The following is an 18,716-nucleotide window of genomic DNA, read 5'->3' on the forward strand; positions in this document are numbered from 1 at the left end:
ATATCTAATAACATAATAACGATATAAATATAAATACACATGATCGGCATTCTGAATGGCTGAAAAATACTAAACCCGTTAAGCAATAACTAGGTTAAGTTACTTTATGCTGTGGGTTGTTGATGCTAACAATTTTTTTTTTTAAATTCCTGAGTAGTTGAAAAAAAAAATGTTTTTGGTTGAGATTTAATTTTTAGAAATGTCAGTTACTAATCTACTACCTATATAATACTAATAACCTATTATACGTAAAAGATCTACTATTTTGTATGTTGCCACGTGATATATTATAATATGTAACTTATAAATGATGGTGAACAATTAACTTACCTATCTAGAATATCCAAATCTAACTATATATTATTTTATTTTATAGGTTTTTGGTATCCAAATGAAGCTAATATTTGTGAATGCCGTACATGATGTAATATTATATAACATATCGACAGAGCTTACCTATATAACGAAAAAAGTTGATGCGGCGTTGAAAAAATGTTTCAGTGTTGTATTTGTTACAAACGGTTTGGGTACCTACAAATTTAGTTTTATTTTTCATTTAGAGATATTTATGCAGTGCTTGCATAAATACTTGATTCTTAAAAATTAGATAAAATATAATTACAGTTAAAATTAGTTTTTTGTGTGGATTTATTTTTATGCCATTATATTTAATATTTTGAAGTTTAAAAAGATTAATATAGTTGTATTTTTAATAAACTAATATCTTATAAAAAATCTAATATTGTATTTATTTGAGCCATAGCAATATTGCATATTTTTATATTCCGCCTTCATTTTAATATTATTTTAACTTAAAAAACTTTAAAAAAACATAATTAAAACAAAATATGAACTGAACCCTATCAGAGTATTTGTTTAATAATTTTTTTTGTTGCGTAATTCAAAGTTATACTTGTGCGTTTTGTGTTACGAAAATATATTTTTGATTTTTTTTTTACTAAAATTATCTATTAATTCAGTTATTATAGCAATATCCATTGATTATTCGTGATTTATGATTGAAAATTGTAAAACGTAAAATGGAATGGCATGACAATCACATAATAATTATTTTAAATACAAATCCTCACATTAACACCTGCATTAAATTTATTTTAAATTGAATCCCTCATCATGTTTTCCTGATATTACATACGTAATGTAATTGTACAAATAAGCATTTTACATAAAATAATACTATAATTTTCATATTTTTGGTAACTTATCGGAGCAAATTTTACATAACAACTAATATTAATATCATTTAGGTTCTTAATATATGTATTTTTTTTTTGTATTGGTTCAATCCTTGTTGGTTTCTGCCAATGTATTTTCACTTGAGAAGCGTTTTGTATCTCATGTTCATTGCTACCCCTTCTCTAACAAGAGAATTTTCATGTATTCGGACGTTGCTCCCAGTGGAAGGGCATGACAATCGGATCGAAAACGGTTAAGTGGCAAAGTTCAAACCGTTGACTCCGTCGGGTCCAGCCATGTATCCATTGCAACACACACCATGCCACCCCCTTCACCACTATTTTAATCACTTGTAAAAACAAAGTGTGCTGCGTTATCAGTTATTATTGTAAATTTGTCTTCTTCCCCTCCCCCCGGGTTTGTAGTTCTGCGGGCACTCTTGTACATACGGTTATCGGATTCGTAATACAACTATACTATGAATATATTAAGTATATTAAATGTAATAAAAATTATTTAAACTATGTATTTAATTTATATTTGTTATAATTTATTAATATAATGAATTCAGTGTTACACTTAAATAGATTATGTGTTAATCGTATCCGGGTATCTGATACAAATTCGTAATGATAATGTACTGCTTGTTGCTTAATGCTTGATTAAACAAATAAACAATACCTACATATATTTAATTTTGCCTTGGAGCTACAAAATATTTATTGAGATGACTGGGAATAATTATTCAAGTCCGGATTAAGATCCAGGGGAGGTCCATCTTATCCCCTAAATATTTTTTTTTAATGGATCCATAACTGTTTTAAAAAAAATTAAATAATATTTTAATAGTAAAAATTATAACATAAAAATGTTCTTAATTTTTTATCACGAATGCCTATGATTACTAAATGATAATAAATATAAAATATGAAATTAATTTTCTAATTCTAATAATTAATTATAATCTGATAAGTTATTATTAAATGAAGTTGTGAACTACATTTTATGTAGGTAGTATGTGATAGTATATATTATAAGTGTTGGTCTTTACTTTTTGCTATCTATGATTGCACATGGTATTATTATTATGGTAATATAGTACAAAATTATATAATTATATAGGTACTGTCGTAAAGTTTAGCAATATAATTTGTTTAAAGTTTAAGTTGATAGGGGCCCACTAAGTTCTAACTGTATGGTATCCCAGGACTCAACCGATCCTTTATCCGATCTTGATTACTTATTAGTTATTACATATTGTCACACAAAACGAATACCATTTTCCATTTACAATTTATGATTTTTGAACTAAAAATGCCATGGATTACTTTCGCAGTACAACTACTGCGGTGACACTTATAAAAATACTTACTTTAAAATTTATATGTGGCCCACTAAGTTCTAAGTGTATGGTATCCCAGGACTCAACCGATCCTTAATCCGGTCTTGATTACTTATTACATATTGTCACACAAAACGAATACCATTTTCCATTTACAATTTATGATTTTTGAACTAAAAACGCCATGGATTACTTTCGCAGTACAACTACTGTGGTGACACTTGTAAAAATACTAACTTTAAAATTTGTTTAATTACTTAAGACAACGTGATTAATTGTTAAAATTTATACATTTTTCTTAAACAATGCTATTGGTGTGAATTGGCCTACCATCAAACTTTTAAGTAAGAATATTATCTTTGCTTAAGCGTCAGAATCTTATTATAAATGTTAATTTTCAAAGAAGATATTATATGCATTTTTAACTTAAAATATTTCAAATACCTGCCCATATTTTGTTTGAAAATTAAAATATTGAAAAAAGCCAACATTTAAGCAAAAATAATATTCTCACCTTAAAATTTTACAATTGGTGAAGTTCAGACTAATATCAAAACTAACTAAACATAATCGTAACTATCCAACGTTTGTTAGATGGAGTTAAAAAATGCATGCGCATATAGCGACCTCTTGATAAAAATATTTTTATTGAACGACAAAATCAAAATATTGATTACGCGTATCTTTGGCTTTAGAAACAAAATTTTATAAATTGATATTTTAACTATGATTAATACAATAATATTATAGTTACCTACCTGTGGCATATTTACGATTTTCTTCAGATGAACATGTTCATGATGCATCAGTATAGTCTCCACTGGGTTCCGTAATCCCTCTTTTAATCTTTATATTTAATTTATATATATGTAAATGTGTTAGTTCACTTATATAGATTATGTAAATTGCACTTCCTTTTTAAAATAAATTTATAACTAAAACACACTGAAATTGAAATAAAAATTAGGCTCTGGGGATGATATATTATCACCCTAATCATCCCACGTAAATACGTCACTGGTATACTGTGTTAAAAAATTATGTTAAGATGATGACAGAGCACCATATATTTTTTTTTCTCTCTGACCCACACGCAACCTAGTAAATTTACGTTTTGCATAACCAATCATATGTTGTTAATTTTAATATTAGAGTGAATTACATCACTATCAAACTTGCAAAAGTTGAGAACATTACCTGTGTCGTTACGTTCATCTTTTTTTTATGAATTTTAACTTTTTTATAATTTATAAGCATTTTAAAATTGTAATATTTTATACGTCTATAACTGTATAGTGCGAACAAGGTTATGTAATAATAAGATAGGGTTGGTTCTGCTGCGTTTAAATTTGATATGTTGTCCGTGGATTAAGAAAGAAAATCAATGCGATGACATTTTCTTAACTAACAACTATTATGGGTTAGTCTATAAATAAAAATTATTTAGAATTTTGCACCGGTCTTTCCTACCCAATTAATTATTTTGTTCATATTCTTATTTAATGCACGTTTCTTGTACACCATGGTTATAATTAAAAATTAATATGTATATTTTTTAAGATGTCACATATTATGATATGTTTAATATAACATGATGAAATGTAATTTTGCACAAAGGTTTTTTCCACAAATTAAAAATGTATTTTCACGATTTTTTTCGTCCTTATAGGAGTTTCAGAAACATTCACTTGTCCCAAATGCGGACGCACTTATGACAAACGACCGAGTTTTGCTAAACATTTCAAATTTTGCGGCGTAGACTTCGAATGTCAATACTGTGGTAAAAAATATTCTAGATCGGATTCCGTAAAGAAACACCAGAGAATGGCCCATTCTCTGTACTCGTAAAACTATACTAAAATATTGTGTTTAAAACAAAATCGTATTTATTTATTTTATTTAGTCATATATTTACATTTTATAATTTTCGATTCAAATTTAAATGTTTTGTGTAATTTTAACGTATATTTTTAAGTACATACTATTATCGTATTATTAATTAGACTGTACATTGTACCTGTAAATATGTGGACACTTGTTATAATAATCTGGCGAACGAAATTTTTTGAAAAAATAACCTTGTGTTCTTTAATTATTTTTTATTATAATTATCAATATCCACATTTGAATTAGTCCAAACAATTAAACGATGTCAACAAGGCTATGTTTGATTTTTTATTATTATTATTATGACTTTTATGAAATTTGGCATGTAACCCTATAATATTATATACATATTATATTCATACTTCTGTCTCGAAATATTTAACAATGTGATATAATATTACGCAACTTCTGGTAATCAGTGTTTATTTTATTCTAGTGTGGTGGAAGTTAAATAAACAAGACTTTATGATTGTCAACGACCGCTATCAATGTCCCAACCAATGTGGTAGAAGTTACAAAGCGGTACATGGTGTCAGACAACATTTGCGCTATGAATGCGGTGTAAGACCTAAATTCATGTGCACAGTGTGTATGAAATGTTTTGCGTATAGAAACGTGTTAAAAATTCATATGTCATCAGTGCACAATAACAAGCTCGTCGATATGATAATATAGTAGTTGTTGATTTCAAGATCGAATTATTTATAATGCCTGCTCACATATATTATGTATATAGATAAAACTATTATTTTAAATAAATAATAATAATTACTAGAATGTACGAGTGAAAAAAAAATACCTGGAACGTATTAAGAAACTATTAGATAGTATATTTTATAATTTTAATGAGTATGTAACTTTCGTGTTTACATAGGTATCAAGTTATATTTTTAATTTAGTTTTCCACAACAGTATTTTACGATTTTTATTAAAAACGTACCTAGAAAATATATGGTCAATTTTTTATAGAATATATTATATACATTTTTTGTTGTACAATTAAAATAAAATATTTGAAAAGTATGTATATTTTTTACGAAACTTTTATTATATATAGTGTATAATAATTAAGCTTGTACGTTCAATAATAACCAACTAATAAATTATAATTATGTTCTTTGATAAATATAATCAAATCAAAAAAAATTTATTTATAAAATATTACAATTTAGTTACTACCGTATTTTCTTCAAAACAATGATATATTTAAATACATAATTTATTTAAGATTTATGTTTTAGATGTTAACATTACTTTCAACAGTTTGATTGATTTTTACAATAGCTGTTGATGAATTTACTTTTATACCTATATTTAAATTAAGTCATATACGGTTATACGTGATTAATGGAAGCTCAAGTTATATTAAAATAAAAAATATTTTTGGTACCTACTGATTTTTAATACTACCTATATTATTAGATATATATTAGGTCTGCACTATTTGCATCGTGAATGTATTGTATGTATACTATACAAGGTTGCCCTCTATCATATGAGTCTATCTTGTATTTGTATTTATAAATTAACAAATTGTTCATTAAGTTTGAAATATTTCACCTGATTCAATTATAATTTATCGAATAATCTGTATTCAATGTATGTATGTGTTCTTATAATTACAAGATAAGAAATATTATATTTATTTTATTTATTTTATTTAGGTACATCTTTGCCAGGGTATTTCAAGCACTGATATAACCTGTGTGTGCTTTCTAAATATTGAATAAAGGTATATTTCGCATGTTTTATGATGGAAAGTAGTTTGACGTTAAATTAAATTTTGACTATTTCATTACTTCATTAGTAATAAAAACAATTACATTTTGTAATCCTTTACCATTTCTTTATTTATATTAAAATAGGTAAATTATTTAATTATTAGAATACCTATTATAATAAATAGGCATGTCAATTAAAATGTTTAGCATCTAAAAGTGGTTATCAAGCAACATTTTAAGATAATTGTACCTATATATATATATATATAATAACACAATTACAAAAAATACATGTTTATTTAAGTATCAGATTACCTAGATTTATATATCATTTTATTATTGCGTACATATATTTTGGAAGAACAGAAAAAATAAATAAATAACTTAAATTTTTATTTCAAAATGTATTTATTTTATGTTCGTTAATCTCGTAATCCCTTTAAAAATCCAGTATATAAGCTAAACCATTAACCCTAATGGGGTTAGGTAAGCGTATTTATAAATACAATTTAAAACGAAATATAGGTTTGTGTTTATTACTTTATTAGTAATGTTTTACTTTTGTTGAATATCACAGATTTAATAAATATCATCAATACACAGCTTTTTGTATTAATGCTTTGCTCTGATTAGTATTAATAAACGATCAGGCTAATGTGACGCATTTCAGGTACTAGGATTTGGCGCTGTGTCAATGGGCATTGCAGTCGCAGTTACAAGAACAAATTCCATTTGACTTACCACTTGAAATATGAATGTGGAAAACAACCCTTATACAAATGTGACTTTTGTCTAAGGATGTTTTCGAGAAATTCAAACCTGAAGAAACACATGTTCACAGTACATAAATACATGAGCCCCTGACTTTGTCCTTTTGAAGTCATTGTTTGATTGTTTACCAAAGATTTATGTACAACTTTTTTGTTGAAGGCAATAACCAAATAATAAGAATAAAACACACTATGAAAAAAATAAGTGAACCTTTAGATTGATTTGAAATAGTTTTTTATAGGTACCACTTTATTTTAGTTTTGTTTTACATACCAACAGCATAGGCGTAAATTAGAAAGCTTGATGGGCCATTAGAAACTCTCGAAGCCCCTGAAAGTATTTACTAATTTAACCTCGTAATTATAATAAATTATGTTATTATGTGTTATTTTATATTTTTAAACCCTCAAGGTTTGTAACCTAATTTACGCCTGTTACAACTGTTCAGTGTCCATTAGTATTAAATTATTTAATATTACTGATACAATGTAACTTCTCTATGACTACTATCACTTTTAAATGAAACCACGAAGATTCTATAACAATATGAGAAAATAACTCCTAAAAAATAACAACAATAAGCAAACTTCAACAACAGCTATAATACCTATATTATATTACATTATATAGTGATATATTAATGATGTGAAAATTCAGTACTGTCTGCATCGTCAATAGATTTTTTTTATAAGTTTATAAGTATTTGCTTAATAACTACAACAACAATACTAATTGTTATTTTTAGTACCTATATACCTATGCTTTAAACTATTGTTAATGAATAATTAATTATAAAATTTTTTTATTAAATAGTAATCAATGTGTTTGACTAATAAAGTATTAATACACATTATATATGCTTTGATTAAAGTATTTAAACTTGAATATAGTTATATTTTTATATGATTTTCAAGTATTACCTAACTTTGTTACCAGTTATTAAGTACCACTAGTCACCACTAAATCGATTATGATAAGATGTAATAACTGTAATAACCTTATAAGTTTATTTAGGTATAATTTAATACTACTGTATTTTACGATATAGTTCTTATTTTTTTTATTTTTACTTTTCAGACTTCCAGTTTACAATGTTAATTTCGTAACTTAATTTTATTAATATATTAAAAATTGTTATTGCTACATAATATATTAATATATTAACAACGAATTAAATTATTTACTCATACTTTATTGATAAATTGGAGTTTTGGGGTTGTAGTTCCTACTTTTTCATCCAATAAATATTTTTAATTTCATCTACTAATCTAACAATAGTAGATAATTTTGTTATAAATTACATTATATTTTATTTCTGTATCAAAAAATAATTTCACGTGCATTTGTTTTAAATTTTTTTCAAAGGTATATGTGCTTTTTTCATTTTATTAATTTATTATTACTTTTGTAAAACGCATTAAAATTATTTCTTGTAATATATTGCAATTTAATACTAACTTTTTCGTGGTCAGTAGTACATTTTAGCCCCTTCCCTAATTTTTAACTTTTAATTATTGTTGTCGTATAGAATAATATATTATTTTGACGAGTTGTCCACACGATAGAGCTGTCCAAATTTTCACAAAAACAACAGTTATCGAAATTATAAAAACAAATGTCCCCTTGGCTTTCATCTAAAATATGAATGCGGCAAACAACCTCGGTACGAGTGCAAGATTCGTCATAAGCTATTCCACCATAAATTGAATTTCACTTCACACCTTAGATATGTGCATCACTCATCGTTTTCCTCTTCTTTCAATTCTTAGCCACTTTCAGAAGAAAGGTCAAATATTTAATGATGCCATTTTATACATTTGCTTACGCTTTAACTATAAACAAAAAAAATCATCGACCTCGCATAGTAATTTTATTTATTATGCTGTACATTTTTACACGATAACTTAAAGTATGTAAATAATGAAAATAAACAGATTAATTGTTTAGAACGATAATAAAAACTGAAAATTAATAATTATTGCATAGCTTTTTTTTTTTAGTGATTTCATATGTTAACTGCTGTCATTGTTATTACAAATCACAACACACAGGTATAGTAAAAGCACATTTGGTGCTGCTTTCAATCAAAACTTTGATGAAAAATAAAACACAGATTATCATATTCAATCGTGTTAAACTGTATATGATATGCTTTTTTAACCTAATTTTAAAAATTATTTTTATTATATCTTACATTTGCGTTGTATATTTCAGATGATCGGAAACGCATTAAGTCATTTTGCAAATCAACTGAATACCACAATAGCGCTGTTTTAAATGGATTATGTCCCTTTTGCCCAACAAAGCTAGAAGAAATCAGTTGTTTGAATGAGCATGTTCTAGATTTCCATAAGCCTTTATTGTTAGTATGTGATGAAACAAATAAAACCGGAAAAAGTGTCTGATGAATCAATGAATCGATTGTGTATGTATCTTAAAATAAATGTTTTATTCTGTCTCGAATTAAAGGGTTTTTTTTATTGAACAAACTACTAAATAAATGCACGTGTTTAGTATAGAGTTTTGAATAATATTATAACATCGTCGTGTACGTTTGTTGATAGCTTTTACCCGCATAACGACAAACGGTAAGTTCCTAATCTGAATTTAAGAAACAATGTGCGTACTAGTATATACAATTAATGATAATAAGCTTCGAGCGGTGTAATGGCTTTTTTGCAAGTCGTGTAGAAGTATATCTTATATTATAATGTATAACATAGGTAAGGCGTACTATTAAAATTGTAAGTTTTGTTTTATGCACATCATATAATATTGGTATTCACTTATATACTCTAAATCCAATTACCTACATCGAGTTATAATCAAGATGCATTGTTTTTATTTTATTAGTTGAATCTGCTAACCAACTATTTTTTTATCCGTGTCCGAACAATTGTGGTAAGAGGTACAAATTCAGAAGCAGTCTCAGCGGCCACTTGAATTACGAATGCGGTAAACCACCACTGTATAAATGTCCGTACTGCCCGAAGAGATGCGCATTGAAAGGCAACATGAAGAGACACATCGTATTGGTTCATCACAGGAAAGCCATCGAATCTGATTTCAATCTGCAATATACTACGAAAACTTCACTTTTTTAATGAACTTGCAATTCTCTATGTGATCAGTGGTTATAATTTATTTATACCCACTTACTTTATGTTATACTATTGTGTTTTTATTTATAATTATTTGTAAAGTTATAAACATGTATTATAATAATCAATTATTATACATGTGCCTAATAGATAAAATTATTTTTATACTAAATATTGTACATATACATATCTATATTGTATAGAGATAACTAGATGTAAATAATAGTAACACGTTTCAATTTTAAATTTGTCATTTATTTAGCAGTATTCACTGTTACCATGGGTCCATGGACGACGTCCAGTGTTCTGCTTCACTATTCTTTTGTCCACAGACGCATTACAAAACTATCGACAATTCTATCCTCGGGTTTGTATGTGAGTGTAGTCCAGTGGCGGCTCGTTTGCTCTGAAAGTGGGAGGGCGATATAAAATTGCTTATTTATGGAAAGTATCGAACACAAATAATATTAATAATAATAATTAATTTTAATCTGTTTAATAGTTTAATACATATAAATTATAAATTATTATATATATTTTAAATTGTCAACACTTTTTTATAGATAGAATTGATGAGAGTTACGACCGCACAAAGTAAATAATAAATACGCAAGTTCGGAATCCGTGTATAACGGCCAACGGGCGATTAAAATCATCGCCCCGGCGGCAGTATTATTATTGTTTTCCCCCTTCTTAGTTTTTGTATTCCAATCATAGTAATGACGAGCGACTTTTAACATCGCCCAAGCATCGCATGTGCTGCTCGCCGGTCCCGGCAAATTGTTATTGGTTATCGATTCTTAGAAGCTACAGCGTCGAATGATTTATTTTTAAACTCCCATCATCTGATAATGTTTTCATAATATGTATTAGTGTAAATGAAGGAAACACAATTTTTATTTTTGACAATATTATACTAAAATATAAATGAGAAATTTAATATTTAACTTGTAAATTTGTAATAAATGATAATTCTAGAAGGGGGGCGATCGCCCCATCGCCACTATCTACGAGCCGCCACTGGAGTTCACCCTCCTTCACGCTGAAACGAGAATTAAGAAAAAACTGTTAGGATGGACGAGATAACCGCAAGATGTTTGCCCTACTTAAACTCCCATTGCCTTTTAATGCGTTTTTACAAAAACCAAAATTTTAAGTGCCATCTATTCATTTTGTTGTTAATAATAACTGTCCCCTATCTATTCTATTAAGCTACTCGTTTTGAGTTCTCTGTGGCGGCTTTACTGCGAGTAGAATATTGTGTATTACCGAGTTCACTATAAGCTAATTTGCATAAATATCACGTTTTGTAATATTATCATTCGTGAATGTGTTATGGCCAGTGCAATATGTAATATACGAGCTGCTATACTATGTAATAATAGTTAATTCAAATTTAGTCTTACATCATGTAATTCTTAACACTAATCAATCTAATATTGTAACTGCAACCAGTATGATATATTTTTTCCTTCATATTATGTTTACGTTTTATCTATATTATGACATTACTACCTAATATTTTTCAAACTCCACTGTTTGAATAAAATGAATAATTATTTAATATAAAGCCTATATTATAATTACAGACCGATTCATATGCTCGAATGGATGTGGTCGGTCGTACAAGTATAAGAAAGGATTGGATCAGCATCTGCAATTCGAGTGCGGTGTTGAGCCGCAATTCAAATGTGTAGTTTGTGGTAAAATGTTCAAGCAGCGAAGCAGCTTAAAGTCACATGTTGTTGTCGTTCACCGTTTACTCATAAACTGAGTAGCAGACCATTTCACTGAAATTGAATTGAACTAAAAATAATTATTATTGTGTGTTTAACATATACTTCGATTAAAACAGTTGGAGTATTGTATGAATTATAAGTTTTTTTAAACTTAATTTGCAGTAAAAATAAAATGTTTAAATTAAAATGACCTTATAGATGTATATTAGTTTACTAAATACTTTCAAATTATTTCTCCTTAAGCCAAATTCTCAACGTTTTCATGTGTCGGGTCGAATATATCTATTAGAATAAATTAGAATAAATATTTAATATAATGACTATATTATAATTACAGATCGACTCATGTGAATGGATGTGGTCGGTTGTACCTACAAGTATAAGAAAGGATTGGATCGGCATCTAGAATTCGAATGCGGCGTTGAGCTGCAATTCCAATGTATAGTATGTGGTAAAATGTTCAAGCAGCGCTGCTACGTCAAGAGTGTCCACAGTGTGAACATTCATAACATTATCATCCTCGATTAAGAAGTCCTGTTCCATGCAATGAGATGCCGAGATGGGCGTGTTTTGCGTTTCGTCTGCAGCCTCCTCAAATTTGTGTTACTATATTCTTATGTTATTATTGTTTTATTAGGTATACATATTACCTACCTGCCTAGATTACATATCATAAAATTGTATTAATTATGGATAATGATTCTTATTAATTGTATTAATCTGAAATCAAAATAAGAATAACCAATAATAATAACTAACCAAATTTTACTAAATCCTAACAATCGATGTCACCTCTTACCTATAAACTGATGACTATACTTTTGATACTGTTACCTAACCTACTGGGTAGGTACTTGTAGAGTATCTCAGAGTGTTTATCAATGATGGTACTGTCTACAATTTACATGGTATAATATGTTGTAAATTATAATAGGTACAGTTAAGCAATTATACACCATAAGTAATAACCGTATATCAATATGGTAACTAACAAACCACGGTATACGTGCCTGGGTATTTCGTATGGCGTCATGATTAATAGTAGGTAATTGCTTGTCCGTAATATTGTCGTTTATGTTCACAATGTTTCGGTTTGAATGCTCGAACGAATGCGGTCGATCGTACAAGTACAAAAAGGGAGTTATACAACATTCCAACACCTGCGCTATGAGTGCAGTACGCTTCCGATATTCAAGTGTTTGGTGAGCCAAAAAATGTTCAAGTAGCGTAGAAACCTCAAGATCCACATTTCTATCATACACCACGTATTCATTTAACGAGTAGACCATTTCAGTGGAATATATTTGAGTTGAAAATCATTATTTTACGCTCAGTAAGAAATACCTATAGGTACCTAATTTACCAATCCTACAAGTCTTGGCTTAGTATTAATATTGAATTAATGTGCAGGCAAAAAAAATTTACCTTCTATATGTGTATTAATTTAATAAATATTAATATTTCATTTCACTTTAATTTATTCTTACCTACACACAATCAAAATAAGTGCACGCATGAATAAAAAAAGGATTCGAGACTCATACTAATCCTGCTGATTAAGCCACTTAAATCGATGAAAGTGTAAACTTGTAGTGGCACTGCAGAAAGTTTTTACCAATGATATCCTTGTAATAATATTAAAAATAATAACCGTATATGACGTCGTGATTCATATTAATAATCGTATGTCTTTGTTACTGTTTATGATTGCAGTGTCCCGTTTTATGTGCTCGAACGGATGTGGCCGGTCGTACAAGTACAAGCAAGGAGTAGTGTACCACCTGCGTTACGAGTGTGGCGTAGCTCCGAAGTTTAAGTGTTCGGTGTGTGGCAAAACCTTCAAACAGCGTAGCAGCTTAAAGTCCCATGTTGTTGTCGTTCACCATTTACTCATTAACTGAGTAGACCATTTCAGTGAAATTTAATTGAACTAACAATAATTATTATTGTATGCTTAACAAATACTTCGATTAAAACAGTTTGGGTATTGTATGAAATATAAGTCATTTTTGTTTAATTTGCAGTAAAATTAAAATGTATAAATACAAATTACCTAATAGATGTATATTAGTTTACTAAATACTTACAAATGATTTTACCTTAAGCCAGATTCACGACGATTTCATGTGTCGGGTTCGGGTATAGGTATCTATTAGAATTGTGATTGGACACTACTTTTTTGGTATCATGTAATAACCATTTGTAAATGTAGTTACTATATCGTCGCACAACACGACACACGACGTAGCTGTGAATGCGCCTTTATATTATATCCTTACTTATACTATCACAATAACTGCACGCATGAATCACATATGATTTGTCACCTCTATCAATAGCTGTCGAAGCCACATAACTCGATCACAGTGTATACTTGTAGTGGCCAGAAAGTTTTGATTAACTGTATTACATCATGATCTATAATAATTAATAATTAATAACCGCTTATCCGTGTTTCCCCTTTATGATTGCAGTGTCTCGGTTTGTATGTTTTAATGGATGTGGCCGGTCGTATAAATACAAGCAAGGACTTATACAGCACATGCGTTACGAGTGTGGCGTGACTCCGAAATTTAAATGTTCGGTGTGTGGCAAAACGTTCAAATTGCGTAGCGCTATGAAGTTTCACATTGCTAACATCCACCACATGATCTCCGATTGAGTAGACAGATAATATTTAACAGAATTTCACCAACAATTATTATTTTACGTCTAATGAAAGGTGCCTAGCTTGCTAGTCATGTCGTTAATATCTAATGAATGTGTAGTATAAATAAGAAATAAAAATAAAAAATACTTTATTCGTTTGTATTAGTTCATTAAATTCTAAAACTTTATTTCATCTCGATGTATTCTTACTTTTAACATCAAAATAAGTGTACTGAAAAAAAAAAACAGCCCTATCTGGGACTGTTTAAGTCATATTGGCTATGGGTCATATGGTCGAGTCGACTACAGTATATACTTATAGTGGTCCTGCAGATAGTTTTTACCCCCGAAAATTTGCCATGCTAACTTTTTGATTAATCGTATATTCATATGTTTTATAATTACAGTGTCCCGATTCAAGTGCTCGAACGGATGCGGCCGGTTGTACAAATATAAAAAAGGAGTCAACCAACACCTTCGATATGAGTGCGGTGTACCTCCGAGATTAAAGTGTTCATTTTGTGACAAGATGTTTAGGTTCCTGAGTGACATGAAAAAACATATCTTGTTCAAACATCACGTTATCGTTGATTCCCTTGGCCGTTAAACGTTAAATGTTAAATGTGCCCAACTATGTCGATCTTCTATCGCTCCTAATTACGAGTACCTATTATATATATATATACTCTATTTTATGATTAGCAAACACATTATTTGTTGCTAACTGTTTTAAAGACGTTGTTTTTATATTTTTTTTATAATTTAATATAGACTGATCAGTGATCGATTAAAATATAGTTGCTATGTTTTTTGTATTTATTGTTAATTTGTTTGATAGTAATTTGGGTATCATTCACCCATTTACCTTATTAAGTAGACAAAAAATGAACCCTTGTTGGCATTATATTATTACTTAACGCATATCTCTGCTGTAGTGTTTGATCGGAAGTTTTTCGAAAAAAAATCTTCTTGTGCTTAAATTATCATAGTTATATGCTTAGCCTTATACTTATATAACTATTATTATTGAAGTATTGTACCTTACGACACTTATCTTAATAATAACTTCTTATACCTTTCGCATTGTGCTTTACCTTCAGTATTTTTAGTTTTACGGCTTAATTTAAGTATTGAACATGCATAACTGTAGGCTTATTATACGTTGAAGTTGTTATGTCCACACACCCTCACCAGGAACGGCGCTAGGATTTGCGGGGCACCGAGCAAAATAAATAACAGTCACATTACATATTATCCAAACTAACTAATCTCTGAACAGTTCAAAATATCATTTAAGAACTGCGGGGCCTTGATTATAATTTTAAAATCGCGGGGTCAATGACCCTCACTACATATGTAATACTGCAATCTATATACTATGTGCAGCCCTCTGTTGACATTCTCGGCAATTCTCAATATTTTATAAGAAAAAAGGATAGGTATGAAAAAATAACATACCTTCTTACTCGCTCTACAAAATGTATTTAAGTAGTGCTAATTTTGGCGATTTTTCAGTAATTTTTCCCATTATAAGTAAATACTAAATGCCCATGTGTTATACAGTGATTATTTGAATGATAAACCTACCTACATTTTTAGCATAATCATTGATTATTAATACTATGTTATATTATAGTATTTGTAATCAATGGTATATTATTAAATTATTATTCAATTGATTTGGGTTAAGACAAAAGCTGAAACGATTGGAAAGATTTATCCTCCACGATAACAATCACTGCATGTATTACAACGATAACGCATAATTACATAGGTGTAGTGTATTTATGTGTATTTGCTAGTGTGCTACTTAACTTTCAAGTTTTATTGTAAGCCTTGTTTAAATATTACTTTTGTTCCGAGATTCTCAAATTGTATTTTGTTTTGTTTCTGTTCTCGGTCACATCCATGCGTAGGTTTGTTGTCGCTGAATCATTCGAACAACGATTACACTTACGAAGAACACTTGTTGCGGAGAGCCGCCGCCGCCATGGTAGCCAAACAGCGAATCATGTGCCCGAATAAGTGCGGCCGCAGCTACAAGCGTTTGGAACACATGAAGCGTCACATAGGGTACGAATGCGGTGTCGATCCCAAGTACGAGTGTTACGTGTGTCGGCGCAAGTTTGTGTACAACTTCAGCATGAAGAAGCATATGATTCAAATGCATAAAGAACTGATCGATGATCCCGACACAGCCCTCTCCCTCTCCCACCTATCGCCATCCACCAGTCACGGCGCCCCTGCCAATATTCATATCACCGACAACCGATCACAATAATATTACTGTGCTCCTATATAGAATTTGTGTCGGGACAGTATACTGCAAATCTGTGTTCATTGTATCTATTTTGACATTAGATCTAACATACAGATTTTCATCGCGTTAATCGTTTACCTGCGATTATTTTTAAAATTAAAGTTAACTGTCATAAACAACTGGTAAAAATAATAATAATAATGATATTATTCGATCAATTTTTTCAATATTGTATTTCTTATATATTCAAAAATTAAAATGATTCGATGTGGAGCTATAATTTCTTTATGAATTTCAGACGTTATCTACTAATACCACAAGCTTATTATAATCAAAGATTTAATTCTGTGTTTAAAATATATATTAGAACTAATTATGAATAAACTATATATTCATCTATTAATTTAATTTTTTTATTATTATACAAAACTTTTGTAAACTTTTTTTGAAATATTTTTCTACTATATTAATTGCCAATAGGTTAAATTAATCGTATTATATTAGACGTCTCATTTAAATGAGGTGTTCCACTTTTATTGTCAGTGAAAAGTAATTAATTTACATATAATCATTTCTTATTAGTTATTACCTCATTTTATGTTTAATATTAAGATTTTTTGTGTATGTTTTTTTACGGAAACAATATGTCACATAGTTATCTAGGTTAGGTGCTGTAATTTATTATTAGATAACATATTTAACCCGCTTTTTTGGTTTGTTAATAATTTATATTATTTGTACGAATATTTTTGAATATATTAATCAAAATTATTTATTTAGGGTGTTAGTGACAATACGATATATACATTGTGAAATATTTTGTTAAATTTAAATTAATAATCAATGTGCAAATGTCCACAATATATAAGTTATGTAGAGCACCTGTTATTTTGGACTCTAGAAATTAGTAATTTTTATTATAATATGTCTATAAATTTCAAATAACGATTCTACATTAATACGTAATTTGTAAATTAAATTTAAATGTGAACTTACAAACTTATAGATAACTCGGTACATTTCAATCTGTTAGTGTCATCAAAGTTGCGTATCACGGAACTTGTTTATTCTTGTTGTATATTAGACTTAATGATAGGTGATAGGTGATAGCCATACACGATACACATCAAATTATGTACAAAAGATATTAACGTGATGTCTTAATAGTGTACAAACACTATTGATTAATTATATTAATAATATTATATTAAGACTGATAAAACGAATTTATTAATTATATCATATTATTATATTTTTTTTCCGTTTATATTTATTCTATATAATTGAACTGGTAATTTTTTTACTCCTTGTACTTTTTAATTGTTAAACAATGATTTAATCTAAAAAAATTATAAAAGCTGTAGACAATTTTTATGTATGTTTCTTTAATATAAACAATGTTATAATTATGTTTGAATTTTTCGAAATATTTTATATATGTATGTCAAGAAAACAAAAAATTCTTATAGATTAATTTCAAAATTCAATAAATAATGATTAAAATTTGAAAATTGTTATTTTTTATACATATTATATTTATATGTTATAATTATATTAACATTAAATAAGGTACCTAATTAACTTCTATTGTTATGTCTGGAAATAAAATAATATGAAATAATCAGGTTTTTTTACAAAAATTGCAAGCTATGATTTATGATTTTATTTACTCATATATTTTTTGATGTTTTTTTTTACAGGAATAAAATGTATTACTTTACATGGGAGTTTGCTGTTCTAGTTAATATTGTTCAGCAATACAAATCTCAGCCATTTAAAATTCGACTTGAAGATGTGATATTTGTTCTCCAAAAATATTTTCTAGATCTTAAACATTATTCATACATACTAATTTAATATTATATTTTGTATGATAATATACTTATTATTCTTTGTTTAAATTCATAAAAAAGAATATGTTAGGTATAATTCAAAAAATACATCAATACTCTTTACAAGTAATCTAGAATCATAATTTATTTTGGAAAAAAAATAGATGCTATAATAATGTATAAAAATCAAACAATATTATACAGTATAATAACTAAT

The 18,716-nt window shown here is 28.3% G+C and overlaps 2 protein-coding genes and 1 long non-coding RNA gene across 4 annotated transcripts; all 3 read left to right on the plus strand.

The window, feature by feature from the left end:
- The first annotated feature begins 377 nt into the window (after nucleotides 1–377).
- Nucleotides 378–6,542, plus strand: LOC149055322 (zinc finger E-box-binding homeobox 1-like). Its single transcript, XM_089229920.1, has 3 exons — nucleotides 378–527; nucleotides 4,209–4,319; nucleotides 4,863–6,542. The coding sequence occupies exons 1-3, from the start codon at nucleotides 392–394 to the stop codon at nucleotides 5,099–5,101; spliced, it is 486 nt and encodes a 161-aa protein (XP_089086046.1). The 5' UTR covers nucleotides 378–391; the 3' UTR covers nucleotides 5,102–6,542.
- Nucleotides 6,543–6,623: 81 nt separating this feature from the next.
- Nucleotides 6,624–10,265, plus strand: LOC149055323 (uncharacterized). Its single transcript, XR_016192115.1, has 4 exons — nucleotides 6,624–6,633; nucleotides 8,919–8,969; nucleotides 9,133–9,343; nucleotides 9,772–10,265. It is a non-coding gene; the product is annotated as an uncharacterized LOC149055323 (long non-coding RNA).
- A 3,206-nt stretch (nucleotides 10,266–13,471) lies between these two features.
- On the plus strand, nucleotides 13,472–18,076 carry LOC149055324 (uncharacterized). Of its 2 annotated transcripts, none has more exons than XM_089229918.1 (4): nucleotides 13,472–13,742; nucleotides 14,233–14,480; nucleotides 14,815–15,070; nucleotides 16,324–18,076. In XM_089229918.1, exons 3-4 carry the CDS (start codon nucleotides 15,022–15,024, stop codon nucleotides 16,686–16,688), a joined length of 414 nt encoding a protein of 137 aa, XP_089086044.1. In that variant the 5' UTR covers nucleotides 13,472–13,742; nucleotides 14,233–14,480; nucleotides 14,815–15,021; the 3' UTR covers nucleotides 16,689–18,076. The 2 variants fall into 2 exon arrangements, with proteins under 2 accessions (XP_089086044.1, XP_089086045.1); XM_089229919.1 differs by having other exon boundaries at nucleotides 13,475–13,581.
- Nucleotides 18,077–18,716: the final 640 nt, after the last annotated feature.

This window comes from Diuraphis noxia, unplaced genomic scaffold (assembly GCF_037042655.1).
Source record: "Diuraphis noxia isolate RWA-SAM2 unplaced genomic scaffold, SU_Dnox_SAM2 contig0005, whole genome shotgun sequence".
Taxonomy (NCBI): Eukaryota; Metazoa; Arthropoda; class Insecta; order Hemiptera; family Aphididae; genus Diuraphis; species Diuraphis noxia.

What these genes read in the sequence shown, in the direction of transcription:
- LOC149055322 (XM_089229920.1), top strand. Translation starts at nt 392, where the DNA reads ATGAAGCTAATATTTGTGAATGCCGTACATGATGTAATATTATATAAC. An exon ending in ATTTGTTACAAACGGTTTGG is followed by an intron (nt 528 to 4,208) that starts GTACCTACAAAT and finishes TCGTCCTTATAG; the next exon opens with GAGTTTCAGAAACATTCACT. An exon ending in CTTCGAATGTCAATACTGTG is followed by an intron (nt 4,320 to 4,862) that starts GTAAAAAATATT and finishes ATTTTATTCTAG; the next exon opens with TGTGGTGGAAGTTAAATAAA.
- LOC149055324 (XM_089229918.1), top strand. Translation starts at nt 15,022, where the DNA reads ATGTTAAATGTGCCCAACTATGTCGATCTTCTATCGCTCCTAATTACG. An exon ending in TCTATCGCTCCTAATTACGA is followed by an intron (nt 15,071 to 16,323) that starts GTACCTATTATA and finishes ATCCATGCGTAG; the next exon opens with GTTTGTTGTCGCTGAATCAT.